The sequence below is a fragment of the Oncorhynchus gorbuscha genome, linkage group LG02 (genome assembly GCF_021184085.1).
Source record: "Oncorhynchus gorbuscha isolate QuinsamMale2020 ecotype Even-year linkage group LG02, OgorEven_v1.0, whole genome shotgun sequence".
Lineage (NCBI taxonomy): Eukaryota > Metazoa > Chordata > Actinopteri > Salmoniformes > Salmonidae > Oncorhynchus > Oncorhynchus gorbuscha.
Window position 1 is genome coordinate 110369162 of NC_060174.1, and position 22781 is coordinate 110391942.

Consider the following 22781-nt stretch of genomic DNA (forward strand, 5'->3'; position numbering starts at 1 on the left):
GTGTTGTGTGTGTGTTGTGTGTGTGTGTGTGTGTTGTGTGTGTGTTGTGTGGGTGTTGTGTGGGTGTTGTGTGGGTGTTGTGTGGGTGTTGTGTGTGTGTTGTGTGTGTGTTGTGTGTGTGTTGTGTGTGTGTTGTGTGTGTGTTGTGTGGGTGTTGTGTGTGTGTTGTGTGTGTGTTGTGTGTGTGTTGTGTGTGTGTTGTGTGGGTGTTGTGTGTGTGTTGTGTGTGTGTTGTGTGTGTGTTGTGTGTGTGTTGTGTGTGTGTTGTGTGGGTGTTGTGTGTGTGTTGTGTGTGTGTTGTGTGGGTGTTGTGTGTGTGTTGTGTGTGTGTTGTGTGCGTGTTGTGTGCGTGTTGTGTGCGTGTTGTGTGCGTGTTGTGTGCGTGTTGTGTGCGTGTTGTGTGTGTGTTGTGTGCGTGCGAGCAAGCTCGTCTGTTACAGCTGGTGTCTCGGATCCTGAACTTCTTGCTCCCGTTTGTCATCACCATATTCTGTGGTCACCTTGGCAACGCAGAGCTGGCGGGATACGCACTGGGCTCTGCGGTATTACCCATAATTATCTACTATGATTAGTTCTCTGACTGGCGAGATTTGAAAAAAACATTTAAAAAAACATTTTGCAGTTATACAGACAGACTGACTCTATAATATTGTGACTTCATAATAATATTTGTTGTTTTCTTCCTGTCAGGTGATCAATGTGACCACGACCTCTACGGGCTACGGACTGGCTCTGGCCTGTGATACACTCGTCTCTCAGGTTAGGCCCTCTGAGTGTGGGTTAGGCCCTCTGTGTGTGGGTTAGGCCCTCTGTGTGTGGGTTAGGCCCTCTGTGTGTGGGTTAGGCCCTCTGTGTGTGGGTTAGGCCCTCTGTGTGTGGGTTAGGCCCTCTGTGTGTGGGTTAGGCCCTCTGTGTGTGGGTTAGGCTCTCTGTGTGTGGGTTAGGCCCTCTGTGTGTGGGTTAGGCCCTCTGTGTGTGGGTTAGGCCCTCTGTGTGTGGGTTAGGCCCTCTGTGTGTGGGTTAGGCCCTCTGTGTGTGGGTTAGGCTCTCTGTGTGTGGGTTAGGCCCTCTGTGTGTGGGTTAGGCCCTCTGTGTGTGGGTTAGGCCCTCTGTGTGTGGGTTAGGCCCTCTGTGTGTGGGTTAGGCCCTCTGTGTGGGTTAGGCCCTCTGTGTGTGGGTTAGGCCCTCTGTGTGTGGGTTAGGCCCTCTGTGTGTGGGTTAGGCCCTCTGTGTGTGGGTTAGGCTCTCTGTGTGTGGGTTAGGCCCTCTGTGTGTGGGTTAGGCCCTCTGTGTGTGGGTTAGGCCCTCTGTGTGTGGGTTAGGCCCTCTGTGCGTGGGTTAGGCCCTCTGTGCGTGGGTTAGGCCCTCTGTGCGTGGGTTAGGCCCTCTGTGCGTGGGTTAGGCCCTCTGTGCGTGGGTTAGGCCCTCTGTGTGTGGGTTAGGCCCTCTGTGTGTGGGTTAGGCTCTCTGTGTGTGGGTTAGGCCTTCTGGCCTACTCTACGTGATAGAGGTTAGGTTTTCCAGTACAGCCGTCTGGCATACTCTACGTGATAGGGGTTAGGTTTTCCAGTACAGCCTTCTGACCTACTCTACGTGATAGAGGTTAGGTTTTCCAGTACAGCCTTCTGACTTACTCTACATGATAGAGGTTAGGTTTTCCAGTACAGCCTTCTGACCTACTCTACATGATAGAGGTTAGGTTTTCCAGTACAGCCTTCTGACCTACTCTACGTGATAGAGGTTAGGTTTTCCAGTACAGCCTTCTGACTTACTCTACATGATAGAGGTTAGGTTTTCCAGTACAGCCTTCTGGCCTACTCTACGTGATAGAGGTTAGGTTTTCCAGTACAGCCTTCTGGCATACTCTACGTGATAGGGGTTAGGTTTTCCAGTACAGCCTTCTGGCCTACTCTACGTGATAGAGGTTAGGTTTTCCAGTACAGCCTTCTGGCCTACTCTACGTGATAGAGGTTAGGTTTTCCAGTACAGCCGTCTGGCATACTCTACGTGATAGGGGTTAGGTTTTCCAGTACAGCCTTCTGGCCTACTCTACGTGATAGAGGTTAGGTTTTCCAGTACAGACTTCTGGCCTACTCTACGTGATAGGGGTTAGGTTTTCCAGTACAGCCTTCTGGCCTACTCTACGTGATAGAGGTTAGGTTTTCCAGTACAGCCTTCTGGCCTACTCTACGTGATAGAGGTTAGGTTTTCCAGTACAGCCTTCTGGCCTACTCTACGTGATAGAGGTTAGGTTTTCCAGTACAGCCTTCTGACCTACTCTACGTGATAGAGGTTAGGTTTTCCAGTACAGCCTTCTGACCTACTCTACATGATAGAGGTTAGGTTTTCCAGTACAGCCTTCTGACCTACTCTACGTGATAGAGGTTAGGTTTTCCAGTACAGCCTTCTGACCTACTCTACGTGATAGAGGTTAGGTTTTCCAGTACAGCCTTCTGACCTACTCTACATGATAGAGGTTAGGTTTTCCAGTACAGCCTTCTGGCCTACTCTACGTGATAGAGGTTAGGTTTTCCAGTACAGCCGTCTGGCATACTCTACGTGATAGGGGTTAGGTTTTCCAGTACAGCCTTCTGGCCTACTCTACGTGATAGAGGTTAGGTTTTCCAGTACAGACTTCTGGCCTACTCTACGTGATAGGGGTTAGGTTTTCCAGTACAGCCTTCTGGCCTACTCTACGTGATAGAGGTTAGGTTTTCCAGTACAGCCTTCTGGCCTACTCTACGTGATAGAGGTTAGGTTTTCCAGTACAGCCTTCTGGCCTACTCTACGTGATAGAGGTTAGGTTTTCCAGTACAGCCTTCTGACCTACTCTACGTGATAGACCCTGATCTGTCTCACCTGTCCTTGTGATTGTCTCCACCCACCTCCAGGTGTTGCCCATCTTCACCATTATCCCCTGTGTATTTATACCTGTGTTCTCTGTTTGTCCATTGTCAGTTCATCTTGCTTTGTCAAGTCAACCAGCATTTTGTTCTCAGCTCCTGCTTTTCCTAGTCTCTCTTTTTCTCCCCCTCCTGGTTTTGGCCTGACTCTGAGCCCACCTGCCTGACCACTCTACCTGTCCTGACTCTGAGCCCACCTGCCTGACCACTCTACCTGTCCTGATTCTGAGCCCACCTGCCTGACCACTCTACCTGCCCCTGACCCTGAGCCCACCTGCCTGACCACTCTACCTGTCCTGACTCTGAGCCCACCTGCCTGACCACTCTACCTGTCCTGACTCTGAGCACACCTGCCTGACCACTCTACCTGTCCTGACTCTGAGCACACCTGCCTGACCACTCTACCTGTCCTGACTCTGAGCACACCTGCCTGACCACTCTACCTGTCCTGACTCTGAGCCCACCTGCCTGACCACTCTACCTGTCCTGACTCTGAGCACACCTGCCTGACCACTCTACCTGTCCTGACTCTGAGCCCACCTGCCTGACCACTCTACCTGCCCCTGACCCTGAGCCCACCTGCCTGACCACTCTACCTGTCCTGACTCTGAGCACACCTGCCTGACCACTCTACCTGTCCTGACTCTGAGCCCACCTGCCTGACCACTCTACCTGCCCCTGACCCTGAGCCTGCCTGCCATCCTGCCCCTTTGTCCCCAGGATTATTGACCTCTGCCTACCCTAAACCTGAGCCTGCCTGCCATCCTGCCCCTTTGTCCCCAGGATTATTGACCTCTGCCTACCCTGACCCTGAGCCTGCCTGCCATCCGGTACCGTTGGTACCGTCCGGTTTACTGACCCTTGACCTCTCTATTCTCCCTTTTGGATTATCAAACCATTGTTACTTCGACGTTTCTGCATCTGGGTCTTACCTTGATTCCTCATACTTTAGTGTTGCTCCAGTCACCATTAATCCACTACTATGGAGACGGCAATACAGTTCAACAAACACTGTGTGTGTGTGTGTGTGTGTGTGTGTGTGTGTGTGTGTGTGTGTGTGTGTGTGTGTGTGTGTGTGTGTGTGTGTGTGTGTGTGTGTGTGTGTGTGTGTGTGTGTGTGTGTGTGTGTGTGTGTGTGTGTGTGTGTGTGTGTGTGTGTGTGTGTGTGTGTGTGTCTGTGTGTGTGTGTGTGTGTGTGTGTGTGTGTGTGTGTGTGTGTGTGTGTGTGTGTGTGTGTGTGTGTGTGTGTGTGTGTGTGTGTGTGTGTGTGTATAGACATTTGGCAGCAGTAACCTGCACCGTGTGGGGGTGATCCTGCAGAGAGCAGTGTTGATCCTGCTGCTGCTCTGTCTGCCCTGCTGGGGTCTCCTCATCAACGCCCAAAACATCCTACTAGCCATGAAACAGGAGCAGGAGGTGGCCCGGTGGGAAACATACATATTTACACACACACACACACACACACACACACACACACACACACACACACACACACACACACACACACACACACACACACACACACACACACACACACACACACACACACACACACACACACACACACACACACACACACACACACACACACACACGCTGTGGATGTTGACTCAGACATAAATGTCTGTGCATTGTGGTTGGTATGTAACTGACCGTTTGTTCTGTTGTCTCCCCGTCAGGATCGCCCAACTTTATGTGATGCTTTACCTGCCTGCTGTTCCTGTGAGTAACACTGTCTCCAACCAGAGGACTGAGATAAAGCCTACACGGGGACATAGGACAGTCTAGACACAGCCTGGATGTGGACAGTCTAAATAGAGCTTAAAAGGGGACAGAGGACTGAGAGCCTGAACGGGGACATAGGACAGTCTAGACACAGCCTGGATGTGGACAGTCTAAATAGAGCTTACATGGGGACATACGACTGATAGAGCCTGGGTGGGGACAGAGGATAGAGCCTGGGTGGGGACAGAGGACAGAGATAGAGCCTGGGTGGGGACAGAGGATAGAGCCTGGGTGGGGACAGAGGATAGAGCCTGGGTGGGGACAGAGGATAGAGCCTGGGTGGGGACAGAGGACAGAGATAGAGCCTGGGTGGGGACAGAGGATAGAGCCTGGGTGGGGACAGAGGACAGAGATAGAGCCTGGGTGGGGACAGAGGCCAGAGGATAGAGCCTGGGTGGGGACAGAGGACAGAGGATAGAGCCTGGGTGGGGATAGAGGACAGAGGATAGAGCCTGGGTGGGGACAGAGGACAGAGATAGAGCCTGGGTGGGGACAGAGGACAGAGATAGAGCCTGGGTGGGGACAGAGGACAGAGATAGAGCCTGGGTGGGGACAGAGGATAGAGCCTGGGTGGGGACAGAGGACAGAGGATAGAGCCTGGGTGGGGACAGAGGATAGAGCCTGGGTGGGGACAGAGATAGAGCCTGGGTGGGGACAGAGGACTGAGATAGAGCCTGGGTGGGGACAGAGGACAGAGATAGAGCCTGGGTGGGGACAGAGGATAGAGCCTGGGTGGGGACAGAGGATAGAGCCTGGGTGGGGACAGAGGACAGAGGATAGAGCCTGGGTGGGGACAGAGGATAGAGCCTGGGTGGGGACAGAGGACAGAGGATAGAGCCTGGGTGGGGACAGAGGACAGAGATAGAGCCTGGGTGGGGACAGAGGACAGAGATAGAGCCTGGGTGGGGACAGAGGACAGAGATAGAGCCTGGGTGGGGACCGAGGACAGAGATAGAGCCTGGGTGTCGAAAGAGAAAAGTCTATATAGAGCCTGGGTTGGGACAGAGACCAGTCGAGACGGAGCTTGGGTGGGGACAGAGGACTGTGGTTTAGTCTGGGTGGGGACAAAGGACAGTGTATATATAGTCTAGGTGAAGACATATGACAGACTGGATAGATCTGGGTGGGGATAGAGCAAAGGTGTGGACAAAAGACAGTCTAGATAATGCAATAGTGGTGACATAAGAATGTTTAGATAGAGCCAGGCTGGTGACAGAGGAATGTTTAGATAGAGCCTGGGTGGTGACAGAGGAATGTTTACATTTAAGTCATTTAGCAGACGCTCTTATCCAGAGCGACTTACAAATTGGTGCATTCACCTTATAACATCCAGTGGAACAGTCACTTTACAATAGTGCATCTAAATCTTAAAGGGGGGGGGTGAGAGGGATTACTTATCCTATCCTAGGTATTCCTTGAAGAGGTGGGGTTTCAGGTGTCTCCGGAAGGTGGTGATTGACTCCGCTGTCCTGGCGTCGTGAGGGAGTTTGTTACACCATTGGGGGGCCAGAGCAGCGAACAGTTTTGACTGGGCTGAGCGGGAGCTGTACTTCCTCAGTGGTAGGGAGGCGAGCAGGCCAGAGGTGGATGAACGCAGTGCCCTTGTTTGGGTGTAGGGCCTGATCAGAGCCTGGAGGTACTGAGGTGCCGTTCCCCTCACAGCTCCGTAGGCAAGCACCATGGTCTTGTAGCGGATGCGAGCTTCAACTGGAAGCCAGTGGAGAGAACGGAGGAGCGGGGTGACGTGAGAGAACTTGGGAAGGTTGAACACCAGACGGGCTGCGGCGTTCTGGATGAGTTGAAGGGGTTTAATGGCACAGGCAGGGAGCCCAGCCAACAGCGAGTTGCAGTAATCCAGACGGGAGATGACAAGTGCCTGGATTAGGACCTGCGCCGCTTCCTGTGTGAGGCAGGGTCGTACTCTGCGGATGTTGTAGAGCATGAACCTACAGGAACGGGCCACCGCCTTGATGTTGGTTGAGAACGACAGGGTGTTGTCCAGGATCACGCCAAGGTTCTTAGCGCTCTGGGAGGAGGACACAATGGAGTTGTCAACCGTGATGGCGAGATCATGGAACGGGCAGTCCTTCCCCGGGAGGAAGAGCAGCTCCGTCTTGCCGAGGTTCAGCTTGAGGTGGTGATCATCCACACTGATCATCCACACTGATATGTCTGCCAGACATGCAGAGATGCGATTCGCCACCTGGTCATCAGAAGGGGGAAAGGAGAAGATTAGTTGTGTGTCGTCTGCATAGCAATGATAGGAGAGACCATGTGAGGTTATGACAGAGCCAAGTGACTTGGTGTATAGCGAGAATAGGAGAGGGCCTAGAACAGAGCCCTGGGGGACACCAGTGGTGAGAGCGCGTGGTGAGGAGACAGATTCTCGCCACGCCACCTGGTAGGAGCGACCTGTCAGGTAGGACGCAATCCAAGCGTGGGCCGCGCCGGAGATGCCCAACTCGGAGAGGGTGGAGAGGAGGATCTGATGGTTCACAGTATCGAAGGCAGCCGATAGATCTAGAAGGATGAGAGCCTGGGTGGTGACATAGGAATGTTTAGATAGAGCCTGGGTGGTGACAGAGGAATGTTTAGATAGAGCCAGGCTGGTGACAGAGGAATGTTTAGATAGAGCCAGGCTGGTGACAGAGGAATGTTTAGATAGAGCCAGGGTGGTGACAGAGGAATGTTTAGATAGAGCCAGGGTGGTGACAGAGGAATGTTTAGATAGAGCCAGGCTGGTGACAGAGGAATGTTTAGATAGAGCCAGACTGGTGACAGAGGAATGTTTAGATAGAGCCAGGGTGGTGAAGGAGGAATGTTTAGATAGAGCCAGGCTGGTGACAGAGGAATGTTTAGATAGAGCCAGGGTGGTGACAGAGGAATGTTTAGATAGAGCCAGGGTGGTGACAGAGGCATGTTTAGATAGAGCCAGGCTGGTGACAGAGGAATGTTTAGATAGAGCCTGGCTGGTGACAGAGGAATGTTTAGATAGAGCCAGGGTGGTGACAGAGGATTGTTTAGATAGAGCCAGGCTGGTGACAGATTAATGTTTAGATAGAGCCTGGCTGGTGACAGAGGAATGTTTAGATAGAGCCAGGGTGGTGACAGAGGAATGTTTAGATAGAGCCTGGCTGGTGACAGAGGAATGTTTAGATAGAGCCAGGGTGGTGACAGAGGAATGTTTAGATAGAGCCAGGGTGGTGACAGATTAATGTTTAGATAGAGCCTGGCTGGTGACAGAGGAATGTTTAGATAGAGCCAGGCTGGTGACAGAGGAATGTTTAGATAGAGCCTGGATGGGGAGAGAGGAGTGACATAGTGCCTGGTTGGGTCCTGAAGACAGTCTAGGTAGAGCCTGGGTGGGGACTCCGTCTGGGGTCTGAGTGTTCCGTCTGGGGTCTGACTGATCCATCTGGGGTCTGAGTGTTCCGTCTGGGGTCTGAGTGTTCCTTCTGGGGTCTGACTTATCCGTCTGGGGTCGGAGTGTTCCGTCTGGGCTCTGAGTGTTCCATCTGGAGTCTGACTGATCCGTCTGGCGTCTGAGTGTTCCCTCTGGGTTCTGTTTGGAGTCTGACTGATCCGTCTGGGGTCTGAGTGTTTTGTCTGGGGTCTGAGTGTTCCGTCTGGGGTCTGAGTGTTCCCCCTGGGTTCTGATTGTTCTGTCTGGAGTCTGACTGATCCGTCTGGGGTCTGAGTGCTCCGTCTGGGGTCTGACTGATCCATCTGGGGTCTGAGTGATCCGTCTGGGGTCTGACTGATCCGTCTGGGGTCTGAGTGCTCCGTCTGGGGTCTGAGTGATCCATCTGGAGTTTGACTGATCCGTCTGGGGTCTGAGTGTTTTGTCTGGGGTCTGAGTGCTCCATCTGGGGTCTGAGTGATCCATCTGGAGTTTGACTGATCCGTCTGGGGTCTGACTGCTTTGTCTGGGTAATTCTAAACGACTGACATCATCACTCTTCCACCCCTCTCCTCCTTTCACAGGCTATGTTCCTGCACCAGTTGCAAACAACTTACCTACAGAACCAGGTATTGTGTGTGTGTGTGTGTGTGTGTGTGTGTGTGTGTGTGTGTGTGTGTGTGTGTGTGTGTGTGTGTGTGTGTGTGTGTGTGTGTGTGTGTGTGTGTGTGTGTGTGTGTGTGTGTGTGTGTGTGTGTGTGTGTGCGCTACTGTGTGTGCTTTTTTGCATTATTTGTAACTTATTTAGTCCATAATGTTACTGCTACCGAAAAGAGCTTGACCGAAAGAGTTTCTGGATATCCGAACAGCGATTACTCACCTCGTACTGGACAAAGATGTTTTCTTTATTGAATTGGTCAAAAAAGGATCTACTTCAGACACCCTACAAGGCCCAAATCCCTGTCATTCTCATGAAGGAGAGACAGATTTATCAGGGACGTTGGTCAGGGTGCCTTGTAAGGATCCGACTGCGAGTGGGCCTCTACCATCAGTCTTATTACCTAACGTACCATCGTTGGATAACAAAATGGACGAGCTGCGGTCACGAATATCCTACCGACGGGACGTTAAATATCTTCTGTTTCACTGAGTCGTGGCTAAACGACCACATGGATAATAAACTGCCAGCGAGTTTTCGCTGCATGTGCAAGATAGAACTGCTGCCTCTGGTGAGACTAGGGCTGGCGGTCTGTGTATATTTGTAAACAACAGCTGGTACTCTATCATGAGGTAGAGTATCTCATGATAAGTTGTAGACCACACTAAGACCACACTCAATGAACTTTATTCCGCCATAAGCAAACAGGAAAACGCTCATCCAGAGGCGGTGCTCCTAGTGGCCAGAGACTTTAATGCAGGGAAACTTGAATCTGTTTTACCTCATTTCTACCATCATTTGCAACCAGAGGGAAAAAAACTCTAGACCACCTTTACACCACACACAGAGAATGACAGTAATTATATATTCCTGAATCCTGCTTACAAGCGAAAACTAAAGCAGGAAGCACCAGAAGTGTTCAGACGACGCAGATGCTAAAATACTGGACTGTTTTGCAGCACAGACTGTTCCGGGATTCCTCCAATGGTATTGAGGAGTACACCACAACAGTCACTGGCTTCATCAATAAGTGCATAGATGACATTGCTCCCAAAAGTGACCACACGTACATACAACAACCAGAAGACATGAACTACAGGCCACATCTGCACTGTGCTAAGGGGTAGAGCTTTCAAGGAGCGGGATTCTTAAAAGAAATCCTGCTACGCCCTCCGACGAACCATTAAACAGGCAAAGCATCAATACAGGACTAAGATTGAATCATACTACACCGGCTCCAACACTCGTCTTAAGTGGCAGGGCTTGTAAACTATCACAGACTACAAAGGGAAGCACAGACGCGAGCTGCCCAGTTACAACAGCCTACCAGATGAGCTAAATTACTTCTATGCTCGCTTCGAGGCAAGCAACACTGAAGCATGCATGAGAACATCAGCTGTTCCGGACGACTGTGTGATCAGGCTCTCTGTAGCTGATGTCAGTAAGACCTTTTATAAACAGGTCAACATACACAAGGCCTCTGGGCCAAACGGATTACCAGGACGTGTAGTCCAAACACTTTACTAAACAGGTCAACATTCACAAGGCCTCTGGGCCAGACGGATTACCAGGACGTGTAGTCCAAACACTTTAATAAACAGGTCAACATTCACAAGGCCTCTGGGCCAGACGGATTACCAGGACATGTACTCCAAACATGCGACGACCAATTGGCAAGTGTCTTCATTGACATTTTCAACCTGTCCCTGAATGAGTCTGTAATACCAACATGTTTCAAGCAGACCACCATAGTCTCTATGCCCAAGAACACTAAGGTAACCTGCCTAAATGACTAGCGACCCGTAGCACTCACGTCTGTAGCCATGAAGTGCTTTGAAAGGCCGGTCATGGCTCACATGAAAACCATTATCTCAGAAACACCAAGACCCACTCCAATTTGAATACCGCCCCAACAGATCCACAGATTATGCAATCTCTGTTACACTCAACACTGGCGTTTCCAACCTGGACAAAAGGAACACCTATATTCAACACAATACCAGACAGAGCCATACTCATCACTAAGCACCATACTCATCACTAAGCTTAGGACTCTGGGACTAAGCACTTCCCTCTGCAACTGGATCCTGGACAACCCGACTGGCCGCCCCCGGGTGGTAAGGTTAGGTAGCAACACATCTGCTACGCTGATCCTCCACAGTCTCAGTCCCCTCCTGCAGTGGAGCAGGTTGAGAGCTTCCCTGGTGTCCACATCACCAACAAACTATCATGATCCAAGCGCACCAATACAGTCATGAAGAGGGAACAACAAAGCCTCTTCCCCCTCAGGTGACTGATCAGATTTGGCATGGGTTCTACAGCTGCACCACCGAGAGCATCCTGACTGGTTGCATCACTGCCTGGTATGGAAACTGCTCGGTCTCCGACCGCAAGGCACTATACAGGGTAGTGCGTACGGCCCAGTACATCACTGGGGACAAGCTTCCTGCCATCCAGGACGTCTATACCGGTGTCAGAGGAAGGCAAATTTTGACAAATTGTCAAAGACTCTAGCCACCCCAGTCATAGACTGTTCTCTCTGCTACCGCATGAAAAGCTCATCAAAAATCATTGTCCCACCTTATTGTTCTTTAAACTGCATTGTTGGTTAAAGGGCTTGTAAGTTAGCATTTCACTGTAAGTTCTACAGCTGTTGTATTCAGCGCATGTGACAAATACAAATGGATTTGATTTGACTGTGTCTCCCAGGGGATCATCCTACCTCAGATGTACACAGCAGCAGCAGCTAACCTCATTAACCTGGCTGTGAACTACATCCTGCTCTTCAGCCTGGAGATGGGAGTCATGTACTGCCCTAGCTTTCTGTCCTGCTCCTATCCTCTCCTTCCTCTCCTGCTCCTATCCTCTTCTTCCTCTCCTGCTCCTAGCATCTTCTTCCTCTCCTCCCCCTTCCCCTTTCTTCCTCCCCTCCTCCTTCTCTTCCTCTTCATTATCTCTCCCTATCTCTCTCTAGTCTTCCTCTACTCTCTTTTCCTCTGTCTTTCCCTCTCCTCCTTCTCTCCTCTTACTTACTCTTCCTCTCCTCCTTCTCTTCCTCCTCTCCTCCTTCTCTTCATCCCCTCTTCCTTCTCTTCCCCTCTTCCTCCTTCTCTCCCCTCCTCCTTCTCTTCTTCCCCTCCTCCTTCTCTTCCTTCTCCTCCTCTCCTCCTTCTCTTCCTCCCCTCCTGCTTCACTTCCCTCTTCCTTCTCTTCCTTTCCTCCTTCTCTTCCTCCCCTCCTCCTTCTTCTCTTCCTCCCCTCCTCTTCCTTCTCTTCCTCTCCTCCTTCTCTTCCTCCCCTCCTTCTCTTCCTCCCCTCCCCTCGTCCTTCTCTTCCTCCCCTCCTCCTTCTCTTGCTCCCCTCCTTCACTCCCCTCTTCCTTCTCTCCCCTCCTTCTCTTCCTCTCCTCCTCATTCTCTTCCCCTCCACCTTCTCTTCCTCCCCTCCTCCTTCACTTCCTCCCCTCCTCCTTCACTTCCCTCTTCCTTCTCTTCCTCCCCTCCTCCTTCTCTTGCTCCCCTCCTTCACTCCCCTCCTCCTTCTCTCCCCTCCTTCTCTTCCTCTCCTCCTCATTCTCTTCCCCTCCACCTTCTCTTTCCCCCTCCTGCTTCACTCCCCTCTTCCTTCTCTCCCCTCCTTCTCTTCCTCTCCTCCTCCTTCTCTCCCCCTCTTCCTTCTCTTCCTCCCCTCCTCCTTCACTCCCCTCCTCCTTCTCTTGCTCCCCTCCTTCACTCCCCTCCTCCTTCTCTCCCCTCCTTCTCTTCCTCTCCTCCTCATTCTCTTCCCCTCCACCTTCTCTTCCTCCCCTCCTCCTTCACTCCCCTCTTCCTTCACTCCCCTCTTCCTTCTCCCCCCTCCTTCTCTTCTCTCCTCCTCATTCTCTTCCCCTCCTCCTTCACTCCCCTCTTCCTTCTCTCCCCTCCTTCTCTTCCTCTCCTCCTCATTCTCTTCCCCTCCACCTTCTCTTCCTCCCCTCCTCCTTCTCTTCCTCCCTCATCCTCCTTCTCTTCCTCCCCTCCACTCGTCCTTCTCTTCCTCCCCTAATTCTCTTCCTCTCCTCCCCTCGTCCTTCTCTTCCTCTCCTTCTTCTCTTCCTCCCCTCGTCCTTCTCTTCCTCCCCTCCTTCTCTTCCTCTCCTCCTTCTCTTCCTCCCCTCCCCTCGACCTTCTCTTCCTCCCCTCCTCCTTCACTCCCCTCTTCCTTCTCTTCCTCTCCTCCTTCTCTTCCTCCTATCCCCCTTCTTCTCTTCCTCTCCTCCCCTCGTCCTTCTCTTCCTCCCCTCCTCTTTCTTCTCTTCCTCTCCTCCTTCTCTTCCTCCTATCCTCCTTCTCTTCCTCCCCTCCCCTCGTCCTTCTCTTCCTCTCCCCCTTCTCTTCCTCCTATCCTCCTTCTCTTCCTCCCCTCCCCTCGTACTTCTCTTCCTCCCCTCCTCCTTCTCTTGCTCCCCTCCTTCACTCCCCTCTTCCTTCTCTCCCCTCCTTCTCTTCCTCCCCTCCTCCTTCACTCCCCTCTTCCTTCTCTCCCCTCCTTCTCTTCCTCCCCTCCTCCTTCACTCCCCTCTTCCTTCTCTCCCCTCCTTCTCTTCCTCTCCTCCTCATTCTCTTCCCCTCCACCTTCTCTTTCTCCCCTCCTGCTTCACTCCCCTCTTCCTTCTCTCCCCTCCTTCTCTTCCTCTCCTCCTCCTTCTCTCCCCCTCTTCTTTCTCTTGCTCCCCTCCTCCTTCACTCCCCTCCTCCTTCTCTTGCTCCCCTCCTTCACTCCCCTCCTCCTTCTCTCCCCTCCTTCTCTTCCTCTCCTCCTCATTCTCTTCCCCTCCACCTTCTCTTCCTCCCCTCCTCCTTCACTCCCCTCTTCCTTCACTCCCCTCTTCCTTCTCCCCCCTCCTTCTCTTCTCTCCTCCTCATTCTCTTCCCCTCCTCCTTCACTCCCCTCTTCCTTCTCTCCCCTCCTTCTCTTCCTCTCCTCCTCATTCTCTTCCCCTCCACCTTCTCTTCCTCCCCTCCTCCTTCTCTTCCTCCCTCATCCTCCTTCTCTTCCTCCCCTCCACTTGTCCTTCTCTTCCTCCCCTAATTCTCTTCCTCTCCTCCCCTCGTCCTTCTCTTCCTCTCCTTCTTCTCTTCCTCCCCTCGTCCTTCTCTTCCTCCCCTCCTTCTCTTCCTCTCCTCCTTCTCTTCCTCCCCTCCCCTCGACCTTCTCTTCCTCCCCTCCTCCTTCACTCCCCTCTTCCTTCTCTTCCTCTCCTCCTTCTCTTCCTCCAATCCTCCTTCTTCTCTTCCTCCCCTCCCCTCGTCATTCTCTTCCTCCCCTCCTCCTTCACTCCCCTCTTCCTTCTCTTCCTCTCCTCCTTCTCTTCCTCCTATCCCCTTCTTCTCTTCCTCTCCTCCCCTCGTCCTTCTCTTCCTCCCCTCCTCTTTCTTCTCTTCCTCTCCTCCTTCTCTTCCTCCTATCCTCCTTCTCTTCCTCCCCTCCCCTCGTCCTTCTCTTCCTCTCCCCCTTCTCTTCCTCCTGACCTCCTTCTCTTCCTCCCCTCCCCTCGTACTTCTCTTCCTCCCCTCCTTCTCTTGCCCCCTCCTTCTCTTGCTCCCCTCCTTCTCTCCCCTCTTCCTTCTCTCCCCTCCTTCTCTTCCTCCCCTCCTCCTTCACTCCCCTCTTCCTTCTCTCCCCTCCTTCTCTTCCTCCCCTCCTCCTTCACTCCCCTCTTCCTTCTCTCCCCTCCTTCTCTTCCTCCACTCCTTCTCTCACCCTCATCCTTCTTCTCATTTCCTCCTCCTTCTCTCCCCTTCCTCCTCTCAATTACTGTAAATGTGTTGTTGTGTGTTATAATTTCTGTGTGTGTGTGTGTGTTTATTGATCCTGTGCCTGTGTTGTTGTGTTGTGTAGAGGCTCTGCTATAGCGAACAGCCTGTCTCAGATCACCATCAGTCTGCTCCTCTACTTATATATCTGTTGGAGAGGCCTCCACAAGAACACATGGGCAGGTCAGACACGTACTCTTTGTCCCTCCCCCTGCTGGCCAAATGTGGTTATGGATATCTATAGATACGTAGTTAGCGATGACTGATGTGTGGGTGCTCCTCCAGGCTGGTCCAGTGAGGCCCTCCAGGAGTGGGGTTCCTACATGCAGCTGGCCATCCCCAGTACCCTGATGGTCTGCTTCGAGTGGTGGGTCTGGGAGATAGGAGGCTTCCTCGCTGGTCAGTCTGTCTAATAGGAATTCAAAACCATTCGATTCGTCTTCCCATCTCCCCAACAACGTCTCATAGTTTCCCTTTGGAATTCGATATATCATGGATGAACATCTATTTTTGATGCATTCATTCAGAGTTATTTCCACGTTGTTACAGGGTTAATTCTCCATGGTTACAGGGTTAATTATGTGTGGTTACAGGGTTAATTCTGTGTGGTTACAGGTTTCATTCCGTGTGGTTACAGGGTTAATTCTCCATGGTTACAGGGTTAATTCCGTGTGGTTACAGGTTTCATTCTGTGTGGTTACAGGGTTAATTCCGTGTGGTTACAGGGTTAATTCTCCATGGTTACAAGGTTAAAACAGAAACAACTCAAAGGTTAACAGCTTAGGCATTCATTCTGAGTGGTTAAGGTTAGGGCTATGGTTTGGGGAAGACTTTAAAAAGACGCGCTATTACCATCAGGTCTATTTCTAGTCATCAGGCTGCTCTCTCCCCACACCATAGAATCTAAAAGGGTTCTATCTGGAATCTAAAAAGGTTCTTCGGCCGTGGGAGAACCCATTAAAGAACCCCTTTTGGTTCCAGGTAGAATCCTTTTGAGTTCCATGTTGAACCCTTTCCACAAATGATCTAAAAGGGTTCTACCTGGAAGCACAAAGGGTTATCCAATAGGGACTTTTTTTCTAGGAGTGCACATCACTCTCTCTAGCTCACTAGCTCTCTCTCTCTCTCTCTTTCTCTCTCTTTTGTTTATCTCTCTAGGTATGCTAGGAGAGGTAGATCTTGCAGCACAGCATGTGCTGTTGGAGATAGGAGCCATTACCTACATGGTGAGAAACTACCTAGTTACCTCTTCCCCATAACTCTCCTCACCCCTTAACACACCTACCTAGTTACCTCTTCCCCATAACTCTCCTCACCCCTTAACACACCTACCTAGTTACCTCTTCCCCATAACTCTCCTCACCCCTTAACACACCTACCTAGTTACCTCTTCCCCATAACTCTCCTCACCCCTTAACACACCTACCTAGTTACCTCTTCCCCATAACTCCTCCCCCATCACCCCTTAACACACCTACCTAGTTACCTCTTCCCCATAACTCTCCTCACCCCTTAACACACCTACCTAGTTACCTCTTCCCCATAACTCTCCTCACCCCTTAACACACCTACCTAGTTACCTCTTCCCCATAACTCTCCTCACCCCTTAACACACCTACCTAGTTACCTCTTCCCCATAACTCTCCTCACCCCTTAACACACCTACCTAGTTACCTCTTCCCCATAACTCTCCTCACCCCTTAACACACCTACCTAGTTACCTCTTCCCCTATAACTCTCCTCACCCCTTAACACACCTACCTAGTTACCTCTTCCCCATAACTCTCCTCACCCCTTAACACACCTACCTAGTTACCTCTTCCCCATAACTCTCCTCACCCCTTAACACACCTACCTAGTTACCTCTTCCCCATAACTCTCCTCACCCCTTAACACACCTACCTAGTTACCTTCTTCACCCCTTCCTCACTCTGAACTTCAAGACCACCTTCTCCCCCATTCACCCACCTCCCACTCTTTCTATCTCAGTGTGAATCACTCGATAGTATACACCGGGTATAGTATACACCAGAGATACACCAGGTAGAGTATACACCAGGTATAATATACACCAGAGATACACCAGGTATAATATACACCAGGTATAATATACACCAGGGATAATATACACCAGGTATAGTATACACCAGAGATACACCAGGTATAGTATACACCAGGTATAGTATACACCAGGTATAATATACACCAGGGATAGTATACACCAGGTATAGTATACACCAGAGATACACCAGGTATAGAATACACCAGGTAGAGTATACACCAGGTATAATATACACCAGGGATAGTATACACCAGGTATAGTATACACCAGGTATAATATACACCAGGGATAGTATACACCAGGTATAGTATACACCAGAGATACACCAGGTATAGTATACACCAGGTAGAGTATACACCAGGTATAGTATACACCAGAGATACACCAGGTATAGTATACACCAGGTATAGTATACACCAGGGATAGTATACACCAGGGATAGTATACACCAGGGATAGTATACACCAGGGATAATATACACCAGGTATAGTATACACCAGGTATAGTATACACCAGGTATAGTATACACCAGGGATAATATACACCAGAGATACACCAGGGATAATATACACCAGAGATACACCAGGTATAGTATACACCAGGTATAGTATACACCAGGTATAGTATACACCAGGTATAATATACACCAGGTATAGTATACACCAGGTATAATATACACCAGAGATACACCAGGGATAGTATACACCAGGGATAGTATACACCAGGTATAATATACACCAGAGATACACCAGGGATAGTATACACCAGGGATAGTATACACCAGGTATAATATACACCAGAGATACACCAGGGATAGTATACACCAGGGATAGTATACACCAGGTATAATATACACCAGAGATACACCAGGGATAGTATACACCAGGGATAGTATACACCAGGTATAATATACACCAGAGATACAACAGGGATAATATACACCAGAGATACACCAGGTATAGTATACACCAGGTATAGTATACACCAGGGATAGTATACACCAGGGATAGTATACACCAGGGATAGTATACACCAGGGATAGTATACACCAGGGATAGTATACACCAGGGATAGTATACACCAGGGATAATATACACCAGAGATACACCAGGGATAGTATACACCAGGGATAGTATACACCAGGGATAATATACACCAGAGATACACCAGGGATAGTATACACCAGGGATAGTATACACCAGGTATAGTATACACCAGAGATACAACAGGTATAGTATACACCAGGGATAGTATACACCAGGTATAGTATACACCAGGTATAGTATACACCAGGTATAATATACACCAGAGATACAACAGGTAGAGTATACACCAGGGATAGTATACACCAGGGATAATATACACCAGAGATACAACAGGTAGAGTATACACCAGGGATAGTATACACCAGGTATAGTATACACCAGGTATAATATACACCAGGTATAGTATACACCAGAGATAATATACACCAGAGATACAACAGGTAGAGTATACACCAGGGATAGTATACACCAGGGATAATATACACCAGAGATACAACAGGTATAGTATACACCAGGGATAGTATACACCAGGTATAGTATACACCAGGTATAATATACACCAGGTATAGTATACACCAGAGATAATATACACCAGAGATACAACAGGTAGAGTATACACCAGGGATAGTATACACCAGGGATAATATACACCAGAGATACAACAGGTAGAGTATACACCAGGGATAGTATACACCAGGGATAATATACACCAGGGATAATATACACCAGAGATACAACAGGTAGAGTATACACCAGGGATAGTATACACCAGGGATAATATACACCAGAGATACAACAGGTAGAGTATACACCAGGGATAGTATACACCAGGGATAATATACACCAGAGATACAACAGGTAGAGTATACACCAGGGATAATATACACCAGGGATAGTATACACCAGGGATAATATACACCAGAGATACAACAGGTAGAGTATACACCAGGGATAGTATACACCAGGGATAATATACACCAGGTATAGTATACACCAGGTATAGTATACACCAGGGATACAACAGGTAGAGTATACACCAGGGATAGTATACACCAGGGATAATATACACCAGAGATACAACAGGTAGAGTATACACCAGGGATAGTATACACCAGGGATAATATACACCAGGTATAGTATACACCAGGTATAGTATACACCAGAGATACAACAGGTAGAGTATACACCAGGGATAGTATACACCAGGGATAATATACACCAGGTATAGTATACACCAGGTATAGTATACACCAGGGATAGTATACACCAGGTATAGTATACACCAGGTATAGTATACACCAGGTATAATATACACCAGGGATAGTATACACCAGGGATAATATACACCAGAGATACAACAGGTAGAGTATACACCAGGGATAGTATACACCAGGGATAATATACACCAGAGATACAACAGGTAGAGTATACACCAGGGATAGTATACACCAGGGATAATATACACCAGGGATAATATACACCAGAGATACAACAGGTAGAGTATACACCAGGGATAGTATACACCAGGGATAATATACACCAGAGATACAACAGGTAGAGTATACACCAGGGATAGTATACACCAGGGATAATATACACCAGAGATACAACAGGTAGAGTATACACCAGGGATAGTATACACCAGGGATAATATACACCAGGTATAGTATACACCAGGTATAGTATACACCAGGGATACAACAGGTAGAGTATACACCAGGGATAGTATACACCAGGGATAATATACACCAGAGATACAACAGGTAGAGTATACACCAGGGATAGTATACACCAGGTATAGTATACACCAGGTATAATATACACCAGGTATAGTATACACCAGAGATAATATACACCAGAGATACAACAGGTAGAGTATACACCAGGGATAGTATACACCAGGGATAATATACACCAGAGATACAACAGGTATAGTATACACCAGGGATAGTATACACCAGGTATAGTATACACCAGGTATAATATACACCAGGTATAGTATACACCAGAGATAATATACACCAGAGATACAACAGGTAGAGTATACACCAGGGATAGTATACACCAGGGATAATATACACCAGAGATACAACAGGTAGAGTATACACCAGGGATAGTATACACCAGGGATAATATACACCAGGGATAATATACACCAGAGATACAACAGGTAGAGTATACACCAGGGATAGTATACACCAGGGATAATATACACCAGAGATACAACAGGTAGAGTATACACCAGGGATAGTATACACCAGGGATAATATACACCAGAGATACAACAGGTAGAGTATACACCAGGGATAATATACACCAGGGATAGTATACACCAGGGATAATATACACCAGAGATACAACAGGTAGAGTATACACCAGGGATAGTATACACCAGGGATAATATACACCAGGTATAGTATACACCAGGTATAGTATACACCAGGGATACAACAGGTAGAGTATACACCAGGGATAGTATACACCAGGGATAATATACACCAGAGATACAACAGGTAGAGTATACACCAGGGATAGTATACACCAGGGATAATATACACCAGGTATAGTATACACCAGGTATAGTATACACCAGAGATACAACAGGTAGAGTATACACCAGGGATAGTATACACCAGGGATAATATACACCAGGTATAGTATACACCAGGTATAGTATACACCAGGGATAGTATACACCAGGTATAGTATACACCAGGTATAGTATACACCAGGTATAATATACACCAGGGATAGTATACACCAGGGATAATATACACCAGAGATACAACAGGTAGAGTATACACCAGGGATAGTATACACCAGGGATAATATACACCAGAGATACAACAGGTAGAGTATACACCAGGGATAGTATACACCAGGGATAATATACACCAGGGATAATATACACCAGAGATACAACAGGTAGAGTATACACCAGGGATAGTATACACCAGGGATAATATACACCAGAGATACAACAGGTAGAGTATACACCAGGGATAGTATACACCAGGGATAATATACACCAGAGATACAACAGGTAGAGTATACACCAGGGATAGTATACACCAGGGATAATATACACCAGTTATAGTATACACCAGGTATAGTATACACCAGGGATACAACAGGTAGAGTATACACCAGGGATAGTATACACCAGGGATAATATACACCAGAGATACAACAGGTAGAGTATACACCAGGGATAGTATACACCAGGGGTAATATACACCAGGTATAGTATACACCAGGTATAGTATACACCAGGGATACAACAGGTAGAGTATACACCAGGGATAGTATACACCAGGGATAATATACACCAGGTATAGTATACACCAGGTATAGTATACACCAGAGATACAACAGGTAGAGTATACACCAGGGATAGTATACACCAGGGATAATATACACCAGGTATAGTATACACCAGGTATAGTATACACCAGGGATAGTATACACCAGGGATAGTATACACCAGGGATAGTATACACCAGGTATAATATACACCAGGTATAGTATACAACAGGGATAGTATACACCAGGTATAGTATACACCAGGTAGAGTATACACCAGGGATAGTATACACCAGGGATAATATACACCAGGTATAGTATACACCAGGTATAGTATACACCAGGGATACAACAGGTAGAGTATACACCAGGGATAGTATACACCAGGGATAATATACACCAGAGATACAACAGGTAGAGTATACACCAGGGATAGTATACACCAGGGATAATATACACCAGGTATAGTATACACCAGGTATAGTATACACCAGAGATACAACAGGTAGAGTATACACCAGGGATAGTATACACCAGGGATAATATACACCAGGTATAGTATACACCAGGTATAGTATACACCAGGGATAGTATACACCAGGGATAGTATACACCAGGTATAGTATACACCAGAGATACAACAGGTATAGTATACACCAGAGATACACCAGGTATAGTATACACCAGGGATAGTATACACCAGGGATAGTATACACCAGGTATAGTATACACCAGGTATAGTATACACCAGGTATAGTATACACCAGAGATAATATACACCAGAGATACAACAGGTAGAGTATACACCAGGGATAGTATACACCAGGGATAATATACACCAGAGATACAACAGGTAGAGTATACACCAGGGATAGTATACACCAGGGATAATATACACCAGAGATACAACAGGTAGAGTATACACCAGGGATAGTATACACCAGGGATAATATACACCAGGGATAATATACACCAGAGATACAACAGGTAGAGTATACACCAGGGATAGTATACACCAGGGATAATATACACCAGAGATACAACAGGTAGAGTATACACCAGGGATAGTATACACCAGGGATAATATACACCAGAGATACAACAGGTAGAGTATACACCAGGGATAATATACACCAGGGATAGTATACACCAGGGATAATATACACCAGAGATACAACAGGTAGAGTATACACCAGGGATAGTATACACCAGGGATAATATACACCAGGTATAGTATACACCAGGTATAGTATACACCAGGGATACAACAGGTAGAGTATACACCAGGGATAGTATACACCAGGGATAATATACACCAGAGATACAACAGGTAGAGTATACACCAGGGATAGTATACACCAGGGATAATATACACCAGGTATAGTATACACCAGGTATAGTATACACCAGAGATACAACAGGTAGAGTATACACCAGGGATAGTATACACCAGGGATAATATACACCAGGTATAGTATACACCAGGTATAGTATACACCAGGGATAGTATACACCAGGTATAGTATACACCAGAGATACAACAGGTAGAGTATACACCAGGGATAGTATACACCAGGGATAATATACACCAGAGATACAACAGGTAGAGTATACACCAGGGATAGTATACACCAGGGATAATATACACCAGAGATACAACAGGTAGAGTATACACCAGGGATAGTATACACCAGGGATAATATACACCAGGGATAATATACACCAGAGATACAACAGGTAGAGTATACAGCAGGGATAGTATACACCAGGGATAATATACACCAGAGATACAACAGGTAGAGTATACACCAGGGATAGTATACACCAGG

The 22781-nt window shown here is 48.4% G+C and overlaps 2 protein-coding genes across 6 annotated transcripts in view; one reads left to right on the top strand and one right to left on the bottom strand.

The window, feature by feature from the left end:
• Positions 1–22781, bottom strand: part of LOC124015538 (cell adhesion molecule 2-like) — a 946327-nt gene that overhangs the window by 544134 nt on the left and 379412 nt on the right. The gene's annotated exons all lie outside the window — the stretch shown is intronic.
• Positions 1–22781, top strand: part of LOC124015520 (multidrug and toxin extrusion protein 1-like) — a 67330-nt gene that overhangs the window by 8335 nt on the left and 36214 nt on the right. Inside the window, exons 2-10 of one of the 2 annotated variants that reach the window (XM_046330784.1) lie at positions 441–542; positions 691–759; positions 4179–4327; positions 4583–4625; positions 8673–8717; positions 11456–11553; positions 14627–14724; positions 14827–14940; positions 15700–15767. In XM_046330784.1, the coding sequence (XP_046186740.1) occupies positions 441–542; positions 691–759; positions 4179–4327; positions 4583–4625; positions 8673–8717; positions 11456–11553; positions 14627–14724; positions 14827–14940; positions 15700–15767 (786 nt within the window). The remainder of the gene's footprint in view (positions 1–440; positions 543–690; positions 760–4178; positions 4328–4582; positions 4626–8672; positions 8718–11455; positions 11554–14626; positions 14725–14826; positions 14941–15699; positions 15768–22781) is intronic. The other variant, XM_046330793.1, reaches the window with a different exon arrangement.